This window comes from Mobula hypostoma, chromosome 1 (genome assembly GCF_963921235.1).
Source record: "Mobula hypostoma chromosome 1, sMobHyp1.1, whole genome shotgun sequence".
Classification (NCBI taxonomy): domain Eukaryota; kingdom Metazoa; phylum Chordata; class Chondrichthyes; order Myliobatiformes; family Myliobatidae; genus Mobula; species Mobula hypostoma.
The window spans coordinates 28,923,830-28,937,484 of record NC_086097.1 but is presented as its reverse complement, the minus strand read 5'-3'; the positions used below and the strand labels follow the sequence as shown (position 1 = coordinate 28,937,484).

Below are 13,655 nucleotides of genomic sequence, written 5' to 3'. Positions count from 1 at the left end.
AAATGCAGAATCAACTATCGCTGTGATGATTGTACGCTCTAGTATCAATTGTTTGGCGATAATAAAGTAATAGTGGACATGTTTTCAAGATGTGTGGAAACTATTCCGCAAGGAAAGCTACTGCCACACACACACACACAGCAACATCTCTAATCAAGGACTGTACTCCAGGCTGGGGATTGTTGTGTCACATTGACTCTGACCAAAGAACACATTTCACTGGAATAATGTTGACTGATGAACATTGAATTGTCTTTCCAATGCCCACATCATTCAGACTAAGTATCATGAGGGAAGAGGTACCATGGCCTACAGCTCTTCCTGTGGCCTTGTGGAGCATCTGAGCAACCCCATACAAAAAAACTAACCTATGTCCATTCAAGGAGGTAACTATGTCACTTCCAGGGGCCCCCGATCTGAGAGAGGCTGATATACACGTTATGGCAGAGAAGTATTGTGTGAAATTAACTCAAGCTGTACAGCCTGCTTCTCAACACGTTTCTGCCACTTGGAGGGTCCAACAGAAGGAGGACAGAACCTGATTCCTGGTGGTGGGTCCTGATTAAGAAACCGCATAAGGAATCACTGGGAGCTTGATGGGAAAGTCCTTATCGAGTGCTGTTGACTACCAACTCAGCAGTGAACGTAGAAGGTAAAATTAAGTTGATACACGCCAGCCACTGCAAGCGAGCTACTGTGGTATCTATCCAACAAGGACAACAAGCTCTGTAGTTAACATCTTAGTAAACACCTATAATAAGCAAATGCTCTGAGAGGTTGGTCGAGAACTACATCTGCAGCATGCTACCACCCACACCGGACCCCCTACAATTCACCTTCCGACACAACCAAACGACAGATGACACAATAGCCACAGCTCTTCACACTGTCCTTACTCATCTGGAGAAGAGGGATGCTTATGTGAGAATGCTGTTCTTGGACTACAGTTCAGTATTCAACACCATAATTCCCTTCAGGCTAGACAAGAAGCTCGGAGACCTAATGCTTCACCCTGCCTTGTGTGGCTGTATCCTGTACTCCCTGTCAGATTGCTGGCAGGTGTGGTAAGAGTGGGCTCCCTCACCTCTGCCCTTTGACCCTCAACACAGGTGCCCCTCAGGGCTGTGTACTAAGCCCCCTCCTTTACTCCCTGCATACCCATGACTGTGTTGCCACCCACAGCCCCAATCTGCTAATTAAATTTGCTGACGACACTACGCTGATTGGCCTAACCTCAAATAATAACGAGGCAGCTTACAGAGAAGTCGACATCACCCTGACACAGTGGTGTCAAGAAAACAACCTCTCTCTTAACGTCGCAAAAACAAAGGAGCTGGTTGTGGACTACAGGAGGAATGGAGACAGGTTAACCCCTGCTGACATCAATGGATCTGGGGTTGAGATGGTGAACAGCTTTAAGTTCCTCGGTAGACGCATCACTAAGGATTTCAGGTGGTCTGTACATATCGGCTGTGTGGTGAAAAAGGCACAACAGCGCCTCTTTCACCTCAGATAGTTGAAGAAGTTTGGTGTGGGCCCCCAAAATCCTAAGAACATTCTATAGAGGCATTGAGAGCATCCTGACTGGCTGCATCACTGCCTGGTATGGGAACTGTACTTTCCTCGATCGCAGGACTCTGCAGAGAGTGGTGCGGACAGCCCAGCGCATCTGTAGATGTGAACTTCCCACTGTTCGGGACAGTTCAAAGACAGGTGTGTAAAAAACGCCTGAAGGATCATGGGGACCTGAGTCACCCCAACCACAAACTGTTCCAGCTGCTACCATTCGGGAAACGGTACCGCAATATAAAAGCCAGAACCAACCGGCTCCAGGACAGCTTCTTCCACCAGACTATCAGACTGCTAATTCATGTTGACACAACTGTGTTTCTAAGTTATATTGACTATCCTGTTGTACATGCCATTTATTATAAATTACACATTGTATATTTAGACTGAGACATAATGTAAAGATTTTTACTCCTCATGTATACGAAGGATGTAAGTAATAGAGTCAATTCAATTCAATTCACTTGGTTACAATGCCTGTGCTGCTGGGTTACAGTGACCAGATCACTAACCAGCCAGAAGAACTTCAAGCTAGTCAACGACTACTAGACATTATGAAGATCATTCTAATATTATTAGTTGTTGTTATATTTTTGACAATTTTCCCCTACTCATAATGTGACAATTGAGGTGATTCATAGTGTATATTTGGGAGTATCATGTGAATTTGTTGATGCTGTTAATGACTCTAGCTGTTGGGTATGTCAATATATATCATAAACTTCAAAATATTCACAAATGCTGGGCATTCCTGCAGGTCAAGAACAAACATGCACCCTCTTTATTAAATACTCCAGCAATGGCGGTGTTGACATTATTCCTGTGATTCATTATTCTCAAGAGAGATGATCATGCCCCCCTCATACTGTATTGTCTTAAACTGGATCATTCATGTAAATATAATCAATTTGTTGAATTGTAATATTTTTCTGATTGTCCATGAAAATCCCAGAGTCATTACCCAGTTTACAACAACGTAAAGTGTAATTGCATGAACTATTCCAGTTGGGCAGATGGGGCTTGTCAGCTCATCTAGGAGAATGAAAACCGATCTCAAATCTCCACTGATTTGTGGCTATACCGGCTCACAGGGAAGGCTTCAGGAGTAAACCAAGAGGAAAAATCCCAAGCTTGGAGTTCCTAAGGCAGTCCTATGTAGATTTCGATGCTGACTGGTAACTCTTGTAAAGCTGCTAATGCCAGTCTCTTTCGTTCCTTTGGTTTCATCAGCTGCGTGGACAACAGCTCACTCTCCATATCGTGCTGCCCTGGCTTGCATGTCACTTAGACAGCAAGGAAGCAATATTCATGGTCAGCCCTGACCGGCCGAGGGCCTCATGTAATCAGCATGATCTAGAGAATATCATGTCTGACCTTATTTACGTCTTATCCTGGGATATATCCACAGCTAATGTTTGTGACAAAGCTATTAAAGCTTCTCATGTGTTCTCTATAAAAGCTACCTTTTGCTTGAGTTCAGAAGACACTATTCCAGTAGGGCATAGTTCATGCAGTTACTCTTTACGTTGTCGCAAATGGGGTAACAACCCTGGAATTTTCATGGACAATCAGAAAAAAAATTACAATTCAACAAATTGCTGTCGAGTAATAAGAAATGGTCTAAGTTCATGGAACAGTACATGCCTTTTGTGTGAAAATGGAAGATGAACCTCTTCCACGTAATTGGTTGAAATGTTTTTCTTGCCATGAGACATACACACACTCTTTACCTTTACCTCCCAAGTCTGGAAGTAAACGAGACATTTCAGAAAGAGATTATTTTGAATCAATTTTATTCCCGTTTTATGACGTTGCAAGGAGTATAAGAGAGATGCTGCTGTAGCTTTAGAAAGATAAGCAAAGACATTACTGAAGCCTTGAGAAAAATTAAAACTGAAATGGTCGCCATGCCTAAGATGGCCTTTCAAAATCATATGGTATGAGATCTTCTCCTAGCAGTTAAGTGGGGAACATAAGCAGTTACAGGCAAGGAGTGTTGTACCTGACATATCTGAAGACATGAAGACATAATTAATTTGGCTGATCACATTTGTAAAGAAGCAGCTAAAATACATCAATCTGACGGGTGGCATTTCTTTGAATGGATTCAATTAAGTCTCAGAAGCTGAGGTTAATATTCATACTATTGTGCTTTATCATAATTTACATTTTTACTTGTTTAATTGCAATCATTAATGGTTCAAACTTACATGTGTGCCTACTACTCTGCTTAACCATGACATAATCTTATGAATACTTTGAAGAATATATATCCTTTGATGTTTTATAACATAAGTAGTTTTTAAATTATTTTATTCTTAGCACAGATACCACAAGTTTTTCTGCCTCTGAAATTTCGGATGTGATGATTCTAAAGGTGTGATTTAGAATCTAAGGGGATTGTTGGATCTGACTGTTTAGTTCTTGGATTAGAATGTTTTACTGTTATATTCTTTTGCAGTTTGACAATTATCTGTTTGTATCTTAAGCAGTTCTTATATGCATACAACAGTTTATATTGTCTTTAGTGGCTATAGAAACTATAATTCTGGAAAGTTCTGAAAGCTTCTTTGTTCTGCATTACTTGAATAAGTGTTTTCTCATTAGTTGACTTGATATTGCAGTATTGAATAAGTGACTTCTGATTGGTTGACTCTTATTTGGAAATTTGAATGGAATATTCCTTATTTTTATGGATATAAGATAGCTAAGCACAAAGCAACTCCATATTAGAATCTTAAGATTAATCTTCTTAGCATCTTAGTTTTGTCTTTAAATATTCTGCTACTAGCTTCTACTCCTGTTTCTTTTGTTCTATAAGCACTTAATAAAATGACTGTGATTGTGTCTCTTTCTTGATTTCTGAAAGAACCTCAAATTTAAATACCAGAATCCAATACCACTAACTTTAATTTGATATAATTCTTTATTTATAATTGCTTCTTATGCACATCGCACCAATACACCACAGCAAATTCCCAATCCAATGCATGCAAATGTACAGTATATGTTGAATGAAGTTGATCCTTATGGTCTTGTGAGTTATAGATTGTGTGCTTCTACCTCTTGTAAACAGGTTTTCTATGTTATGCCTGGAGTTTAGTCAGGACCCACAGCCCATGATGCGATTGGTGAAGTCATTTGTGTCCTGATGAGTCTGTGTAAGCCCAAAGGGCCGGAGACTGACTTTTATAATGGATGAAACCTCAGTGAGAACTCAGGAGGTAGCACATTCCTCACCTTCTTCAAATCTCTCATTAACAAGATGTTTTTGCCCAATGAACTGCCACTTACTGGATTTTTTTTGTTTATTGCGCCATTCTCTGTAAACTCCAGAGTCTGTCGTACATGAAAATCCCAGGAGATCAGCAGTTTCTGCGATACTCAAACCACCCTGTCTGTTACCACCAACTATTCCATGGTCTAAGTCACTTAGATCATACTTCTTCCATTCTGATGTTTCGTCCAAACAATAACCAAACTTCTTGACCATGTCTGCATGTTTTTATATACTGAGTTGTCACCACATAATCGGCTGATTGGATATTTGCATTAACAAGCAGGTGTACAAGTGTACCAGTGTACTGATTACACTGAGTGTAGTTTTTTAAAATGTATTGCACTGCTCTGCTGTCATAAGAAAACATGTTTCATGATATACAGGGCATATATAAAGTATTCACCACTCCTTGGAAGTTTTCCTGTTTTATTGTTTTACAACATTGAATTAAGTGGATTTAATTTGGCTTTTTTGACACTGATCAACATAAAAGACTCCTTCATGTCAAAGTGAAAATAAATTTCTACAAATTGGTCTAAATTTATTACAATTATTAAACACAAAATAATTGCATAATTACTCACCCCCTTCAAGTTAGTATTTAGTAGATGTACCTTTGGCAGCAATTACAGCCTTGAGTATGTGTGATAGGTCTCTATCGGCTTTGCACATCTGGATACTGCAACTTTTCCCCATTCTTTACAAAACTGCTCAAGCTCTGTCAGATTGCATGGGGATCATGAGTGAACAGCCCTTTTCATGTCCAGCCACAAATTCTCAACTGGATTGAGGTCTGGACTCTGACTTGGCCACTCCAGGACATTAACTTTGTTGCTTTTAAGCAATTCTTGTGTAGCTTTGGCTTTATGCTTGGGGTTATTGTCTGGCTGTAGAACAAATCTTCTCCCAAGTTGCAGTTCTTTTGCAGACTGCATCAGGTTTTTCTCCAGGATTTCCCTGTATTTTGCTGCCTTTGTTTTTACTCTCTATCTTCACAAGCCTTCCAGGGCCTGCTGCAGTGAAGCATCCCCACCACCATGTTTCACAGTAGGAATGGTGTGTCTTTGATGATGTGTGGTGTTTGGCTTATGCCAAATATAGCATTTAGTCTGATGGCCAAAAAGCTCAATTTTGGTTTCATTAGACCATAATACCTCCTTCCAACTGACTTCAGAGTCTCCCACGTGCCTTCTAGCAAACTCTAGCCAAGATTACATGTGAGCTTTTTTTCAACAGTGGCTTCTCTTTGTCATTCTCCCATAAAGCTGTGACAGGTGAAGCATCTGGGCAACAGTTGTTGTATGTGCAGTCTCTCCCATCTCACCCACTGAAGCTTGTAACTCCTCCAGAGTTGTCATAGGTCTCTTGGTGGCCTCCCTCACTAGTCCCCTTCTTGCATGGTCACTCAGTTTCTGAGGATGACCTGCTCTAGGCAGATTTACAGCTGTGCCGTATTCTCTGCATTTCTTGATGATTGAATTAACGGTACTCCAAGGGATATACAGTGACTTGGAAATGTTCTTGTATCCACCTCTTGACTTGAGCTTTTCAATAACCTTTTCACAGAGTTGCCTTGGAGAGTTCTTTTGTTTTCACGGTGTAGTTTCTGTCAAGATACTGAATCTGGCATTTATAGCGAGAGGATTCGAGTACAGGAGCAGGGAGGTACTACTGCAGTTGTACAAGGCCTTGGTGAGACCACACCTGGAGTATTGTGTGCAGTTTTGGTCCCCTAATCTGAGGAAAGACATCTTTGCCATAGAGGGAGTACAAAGAAGGTTCACCAGATTGATTCCTGGGATGGCAGGTCTTTCATATGAAGAAAGACTGGATGAACTGGGCTTGTACTCGTTGGAATTTAGAAGGTTGAGGGGGGATCTGATTGAAACGTATAAGATCCTAAAGGGATTGGACAGGCTAGATGCGGGAAGATTGTTCCCGATGTTGGGGAGGTCTAGAACGAGGGGTCACAGTTTGAGGATAGAGGGGAAGCCTTTTAGGACCGAGGTTAGGAAAAACTTCTTCACACAGAGAGTGGTGAATCTGTGGAATTCTCTGCCACAGCAAACTGTTGAGGCCAGTTCATTAGCTATGTTTAAAAGGAAGTTAGATATGGCCCTTGTGGCTACAGGGGTCAGGGGGTATGGAGGGAAGGCTGGGTTCTGAGTTGGATGATCAGCCATGATCATAATAAATGGCGGTGCAGGCTCGAAGGGCCGAATGGCCTACTCCTGCACCTATTTTCTATGTTTCTATGTTTCTATGAATCACCAGCAGTTGGACCTTCCAGATACAGGTGTATTTTTACTATAATCAGTTGAAACCCCCGACTACACAGTGATCTCCATTTGACTAATTATGTGACTTCTAACACCAATTGGCTGCACCAGTGATGACTTGGAGTGTCGTATTAAAGGGGGTGAATACTTATGCAATTAATTATTTTGTGTTTGATATGTGTAATTAATTTGGATCACTTTGTAGAGATCTGTCTTCAGTTGGATATGGAAGAATCTTTCTCTGTTGATCAGTGTAAAAAAAAGCCAAATTATATCTACCGTGATTCAATGTTCTAAATGGTGTAAAACAATAAAACATGAAAACTTCCGGGGGTGGGGGGTGAATACTTTTTATAGGGACTGTATGTCAGTAGTATTAAAACCTGATCTGATTCAGATTCAGTTACTTTATAATTTTGATGATAGTTTCCAAGAATGTATTTTAAGTTATTTTGCTTAAATTTGCACCTGTAGATTAATTTCAGAATTTCGGAGCTGGATCTTAGCTACAATGAGTTTGGAAATAAAGGAGCAGAATTCCTGGGACACATGTTAGGTGAGCATTAACTTTGCATCTTTCATTTCATGATTTAGCTTGCTCCTCCTAGAGTTCAAGAGCCATGAGGTAATGTTGTAGTGCTATAAAATTCAAGTTAAACCACACTGGCATTTGGAGTATTGTGAGCAGTTACAGACTTGTTAGCAAAGAAAGGATATGCTAGCATCAGAGAGGGTCCAGAGGAAGTTTACAGTATGAGGAGAATCCCAGAGATGAAAAAATCATATATGAGGAGCATTTGCTGGCTCTGGGCCTGTACTTACTGAAGAATGAGGTGGGGGACATCTCATTGAAACCTATAGAATATTGAAAAGCCTAGATAGAGTTTACATGCAAAGGATGCTTCCAATAGTGGAAACTATTGCTAGGACCAGAGGACACAACCTCAGAATACAAGGATGTCCTTTTAGATCAGAGACGAAGAAAATTTCCTTCGCCAGAAGAGGGTGGATCTGTGGAATTCATTGCCATAGACAGATATGGAAGCCAAGTCATTGGGTATATTTAAAAGGGATGTTGATTAATAAGGAGGTCAAAGGTTATAGGGAGAAAGCAGGTGAACGGGGTTGATAAGGATAATAAATCAGCCATGGTCAACTGGCAGAGCAGACTCGTACGGCCTAACTCTGGTCCCTTGTCTTATGGTCACACTTGGAGTATTGCGTTTGGTTCTGGTCACTTCATTATTGGAAGGAACTTTAGAGAGGATGCAGAAGAGATTTATCAGGATGCAGCCTGGATTAACAAGCATTTTTTTATGAGGATACGTTAGGTGAGCTCGGGCTTTTCTCTTTGCAGAGCAGGAGCATGAGAGCGGATTTGATCAAGGTTGAATAAGGTAGAGTGGACAGCCAGAGACTATCTCCCAGGGCCGAAATGGCTAATATGAGGGGGTATAATTTTAATATGACTGGAGAAAAGTATGGGGTGTATGCCAGAGGTAGGTTTTTTACAAAGAGAGTGGTGGCTGTGTGGTACATGCTGCCAGGAGTGGTGGTAGAAGCACATATATGAGGAACATTTAAGAAACTCTTAGTTAGGCACATGGATGCAAGAAAAATTGAGCATTATAGGGGAGAGAAGGGTTAGATTGATCTTAAAGTAGGTGAAGATGTTGGCATAACATTGTGAGGCAAACGGCCTGTTCAATGTTAAATGTTCAATGCAATGCAGACTTCTTTCCTGTAGATAAGAGGGTGAGGACAAGATACACCTGTTCCTCTCATCCAGTAGTCTAGGAGAAATCTACTAATCCCCTCTGCACCCCACCCTCCTATTTCTCAGCCCTGAATCTCTTGCCTTTAGTCTGTGATAATTCATTCTAGCAAGGGGAAACATCCTACCCTCCCTTCAAACAGCATCACAATTTTGTAATTTTCAAAATTTTCCCTTCTCGATTTTTTGATCTTGAGTGTATACAAACCATATCAATCTTTAAATTCACATTTTTTCATTGCTCTGTAGTAATACAATATATTGTCTAGGGGCTCCCGTGAGTTTCCGTGGGGAATGGGAACTGGGGTCTCAGTGAGTTTCCGTGGGGAATGGGAACTGGGCTCTCGGTGAGTTTCCGTGAGGAATGGGAACTGGGCTCTCGGTGAGTTTCAGTGGGGAATGGGAACTGGGGTCTCGGTGAGCTTCCAGGGAGATTGGAAACTTGGGCCCCAGTGAGTTTCCAGGAAGATTGGAAACCTGGGTCCTAGTGAGTTTCAAAGGAGTGCAGAAATTGGGGTTTGAAGGGAGGGTAGGAACTGGGACTCCTGTCAGTTTGAAATGAGCACAGGAACTGGGGCTGCAGTGAACCATGCACCAGACCAGGGGGATTTCAAATAATCGAACAGCAGATGATCAGACTTTTACTGGCATATCTTTTCTTATGGAAGGAGCCAAAACCATGTTTAATATCCCAGGGGTTGTATCACTGCATCTCCATAAAAAGATAGCAAGACCTTTTTGCTCCTGGACTCTCAAACTTTTGCAATGAAAGCCAATATTCCACTTTGCTTCTTACTTACCTGGCGCTGAGTTGCCATCTTCATCGAAGTTGTGGCTCAGACTTAGTGTTATTGTTTTTTTTTAGAGTCATGGCGCTTGTCTTGGGGAACAGAGAGGGAGGTTAGGGGTATAGGGCAGGGTTTTTTGGATAGGGATGTGGGGCAATTAGAGGACAGGCCAGAGTGTAAGCCTCTGCTCTGGATTTGAAGGCAAGTGGAAAGTTCCAGCACTCTGGCAAGGACGTTTGGGGTCCTGTTCATCAGGCCTTGTTTTCAGGGTCAGATCATCAGCGAGTCCGGGATTCAAGGCCTGGAGTTTGGGTCCGCATCCAGAGCCCCCGTTTGTCATCACATATGAGTCTTGGCTGATACTGAAGATCAACGCCTGAAAGTTGATTGATAGTGTAGATCGAAACCCGAAGATCACATGGAAGTTCAGATCAAAGCCCAAGGGTCAGTCAGAAGTCCAGATGTCAAGTCCAATCACCAAGTCTGCAAATCTCTGGGTCCACTGGAAAAGTCAGGTCCCAGTGTCTGTGAATCCATGAGACCGCTGGAAGCTGAAAACAGCCTGTCCTGGGGGTTAGAGCATGTGCGTCAGTGGGTGGGTGGGAGGAATGGGGCTATTTTCACTGCTGTTGCTGTGTTACCTGATATGTTCTGTTTAGATGTGTTCTGTGTTGTTCTCCCAAGCACCCTGGGCACTTTACGATGGTGCTGAAGTGTGTGGTGAAACTTGTGGGCTGCACCTAGCACATCCTTGCCAAACAAAACGTTTCACTGCATGCTTCCATGTACATGTGATAAATAAATTTGAATCTCAATTCTTTTTTTTCCCTCTTCATTTGAAGCAAACAATGAAAGTTTGGAAAGATTGAACCTGAGCTGGAACCAAATCCAAACACAGGGGGCAGTGGCCATAAGCGCAGGATTAAGGGTAAGAACAGAAATTCCTTCCCTCGGTACGGCTCATTTTGCTGTTTGGCTCTATCTGATTGGGTGTCCATGGCATTTGAGAATAATAATTAGATTTGTGCAGTTCTTGAGCATTCAAAGGTGGCTGCTGAGCCCAAGTTGTGAGCGACACAAGAAGTACATGGAAATTAGCCTGGATCTGGTAGAGAAGCCGCTGCTATAGATTTCCTTCTTTGAAATGATATGAACTACAGGAAGAAACCTGCGTTTTTTTCTGTGCCTTGTCCTGCCCTTCGCTCTCCACGAAATGTTGCAGAATTCCCTTTCTGGCTGCTGGATATCACTGTTGACCTGATCCACCCAGTCCGTCAGAGCTGGCTTTGCTAGCTAGGACAGGCACGTCCCAACATGTTTATCCCACAACTTAAGCACCATTATTGTATCTGCCTCCACTGCCACCCCTCACAAGCTACTCCAGGCACCCTCCGCTCTCCGCGTAAATAATCTTGCTCCGCACATCCCTTTTAAATAATCCCCCTCTCACCTAAAATGCATATCCTCACACATTTGACATTTCTATCCTCAGAAATAAAGATTCCGACTAATTTAACTTGGAAGGCAGGGAGCCTTGACATTTTAGAAGCTCTCTAAGAAATTCACTCTGCTGATTCTGTTGTTGGATTTGACAAAAGTACCAAAAATGAAAGATTTCAGGTGCGAATATAAGGACAGCTTTTTAATAGCGTCGTATATTCTCAATGAGCTGAACGGTCTCCTTCTGAGCTATTCTCTTCATTTGAGGTAAAGTGATATCGTCAAAACTTCATTCACCTTGGTTGCTGTCCCCATATGCTTCAAATCAGCCACCATCATCCCTGTACCAAAGACCTTCTGCACCTTCAGAACTAAACAACTATCGCCCGGTGGCACTGGCGCCAGTCACCATGAAAAGTGCTTTGGACGGCACTTAACAAAAACTCCATTCCTGCCACTCACCAGTATGCTTACCAACAGAACCGCTCATGCACCTGGCCTGACACACCTAGAAAACAGGTGTCAGAACGCTGTTTCTGGATTTCAGTTCAGCATTCAACACTATTGTCCCACGGACCTTGTTGAATAAACTCTTCCTCGATCTAAGTACCCCACCGTGCAATTGGGTGTTGGACTTCCTAACCAGCAGACCTCAGGCAGTCGGGATGCACAACCGCTCCCACCCCCCCCACTGATCATTCCTCATCACGGGTGCCCCACAGGGCTGCGTGCTCTGCTCATTGCTATGCACACTGTTCACACTCTGTATGCCTGAACACTTAAGTAATCACATCGTCAAGTTTGGCAATGACACAATAGCAGTGGGGCTCATCACCAACAACAATAGGGCAGCCTACAGAGAGGAGGTGGAAGAGCTCGAGGCCTGGTGCCAGGCAAATAACCTCTTCTTCTATGTCAACAAGACAAAGGAGATGGTTATTGACTTCACTCATAACCCCTTTTACATCGGTGGAACAGCAGTGGAAATCTTCAGGAGTTTCAAACTCCTGGGAGTGAGTGCACATCTCACACAACTTCTCTGGTTCAGAATGCTGTCGTCGGCTTCTGTTGTTTGCATGAAGTGTGTGTGTGTTTTCCTCTCTTTCTCAGCGCAGTGGTTATGGTCTTTTTTTTAAATTGGGTTCTTTGTGTTTCTTGCTTTGTGGCTGCCTGTAAGCAAACAAATCTCAACGTGTATAATTGATATATTCTTTGACAATACATGTACTTTGAATCTTTGAAAAGGGCCAATAACATTATGAAGGATCCCACCAACCCCGCTCATGCGCAGTTTGTCCCACTCCCGTCAGGGAGGAGGCTACAAAGCATCCACGCTGGGACCACCAGGCTGAAAATGAGTTACTTTCCCCAAGCAGTAGGGCTAATCAACATCCCCAACCCCACTACTTCATCATTTCCTGTCAGTCACTTTATGTACAGACACACCTAGTGTCACCTTATGGACATACAATCCATGTATATAAGCTATCTTATGTATATATTTATTGTGTTTTTTATTATTATTATTGTGTTCTTCATCTTATTGAGTTTTTTTTGTGCTGCATCAGAGACAGAGTAACATTTAGATTAGATTATTAGATTATGAGGACACGCAGTCCTCTTTTATTGTCATTTAGTAATGCATGCATTAAGAAATGATTCAATTTGTTCCTCCAGAATGATATCACAGAAATACAAGACAAACCAAGACTAAAAAAAGCTGACAAAAACCACATAATTATAACATATAATTACAACAGTGCAAAGCAATACCGTAATTTGATAAAGAACAGACCATGGGCACGGTAAAAAAAAGTCTCAAAGTCTCTCGAAAGTCCTATCATCTCATGTAGATGGTAGAAGGGAGAAACTCTTCCTGCCATGAGCTTCCAGCGCCGCAAACTTGCCGATGCAGCACTCTGGAAGCACCTGACTGCAGTCTGACTCTGAGTCCGTTTGAAAACTTCGAGCCTCCGACCAGCCCTCCGACACTGAGCACCGAGCACCATCTCTGCCGAGCGCTTCGACCCCGGCCCCAGCAACAGGCAATAGGCAAAGCCAAGGATTTGGGACCTTCCCCTCCGGAGATTCTCGATCGCACAGTAGCAGCAGCAACGGCAGCGAAGCGGGCATTTCAGAAGTTTCTCCAGATGTTCCTCTGTGCTTCCCACATCCGTCTCCATCAAATCAGGATTGTGCACGACCCCTAGTTAACAAATACGATATCAATTCGGAGCCGCGTGCGCTGCGTCCCCTCCCCTCCCCTTGTTCATCTTTTACACTTATGTACTGAAAATGAAATTAAACAATCTTGAATCTTGAATGAAAAGGACCATTAAGCCAGTGCTTTTATAGGATTGCTCAGTGGCATGCCTTGTCGAGGTGCTGCCTGACCAGAGGTCAATCCTGACCTCGGGTGCAGTCTGGCTGGAACTTGCTCCTTCTCCCTGTGAGTGTGTGGGATTCCTCCACGTGCCCTGGTTCCTCTGCTTCCCAAAGAAGCATGGGTTGGTGGGTCAGTGGGG

At 42.7% G+C, this 13,655-nt stretch overlaps 1 protein-coding gene across 1 annotated transcript in view; it reads left to right on the top strand.

Moving 5' to 3' along the window:
• Positions 1–13,655, top strand: part of LOC134342377 (leucine-rich repeat-containing protein 74A) — a 69,790-nt gene that overhangs the window by 33,282 nt on the left and 22,853 nt on the right. The window contains exons 6-7 of the mRNA XM_063040834.1: positions 7,603–7,684; positions 10,533–10,618. Coding sequence (XP_062896904.1) covers positions 7,603–7,684; positions 10,533–10,618 — 168 coding nt within the window. The remainder of the gene's footprint in view (positions 1–7,602; positions 7,685–10,532; positions 10,619–13,655) is intronic.